The sequence below is a fragment of the Pygoscelis adeliae genome, unplaced genomic scaffold, assembly GCF_000699105.1.
Source record: "Pygoscelis adeliae isolate BGI_AS28 unplaced genomic scaffold, ASM69910v1 Scaffold339, whole genome shotgun sequence".
NCBI lineage: Eukaryota > Metazoa > Chordata > Aves > Sphenisciformes > Spheniscidae > Pygoscelis > Pygoscelis adeliae.
This window is the reverse complement of record NW_008825544.1, coordinates 133,294-133,879: the sequence shown is the minus strand read 5'-3', so window position 1 is coordinate 133,879 and position 586 is coordinate 133,294. Positions and strand designations below refer to the sequence as shown.

General features: G+C 70.5%; 1 protein-coding gene across 1 annotated transcript in view; it reads left to right on the top strand.

The window, feature by feature from the left end:
• The window catches only part of NHSL2 (NHS-like 2), a 24,361-nt gene that overhangs the window by 21,242 nt on the left and 2,533 nt on the right, over positions 1–586 (top strand). Inside the window, 1 exon segment of the mRNA XM_009332003.1 lies at positions 3–585. Coding sequence (XP_009330278.1) covers positions 3–585 — 583 coding nt within the window.

The following is a 586-nucleotide window of genomic DNA, read 5'->3' as shown; positions in this document are numbered from 1 at the left end:
GCCGCTGTCCGTGCCCACTGACTCGGGCTCCCTCTGCTCCGTGGACATAGCGTACGCCGAGACCCGGCGGGGCAGCGCCAACTACACCCTGGGCTACCCCAGCGCTAGCTCCGAGGGCAGCACCAGCACCGACAACGTCTCCCTGGGGCTGGAGCAGGAGGGCCAGCGGCGGCGGCGCTCCAAGAGCATCTCCCTCAAGAAGGCGAAGAAGAAGCCCTCGCCGCCCACGCGCAGCGTCTCTCTGATTAAAGAGGGGCAGGATGCCGCCGTGGGGGCCGGCTCAGCGCTGCCCAAGGATCAGCGACCCAAGAGCCTGTGCATCCCGCCAGAGCCCCAGGGCCACCGGTTGGTGCACACCGACCCGCTGGGGAGCGTGGGGAGGGAGCCCGACAGCATGGCCACCCCACACCAGTGGCATCTTGCGGACTGGAAGGCCGGCAATCCCTACCGGTCCCTCTCCAGCTCGAGCACGGCCACAGGGACCACGGCCATCGAGTGCGCCAAGGCACGGGGCAGCTCCGAGTCCCTCGCGTCCCCCTCCGTCTCTAGGGCCCCGACGCCCTCCCCCCTCTCCCCCGAGCCGGAC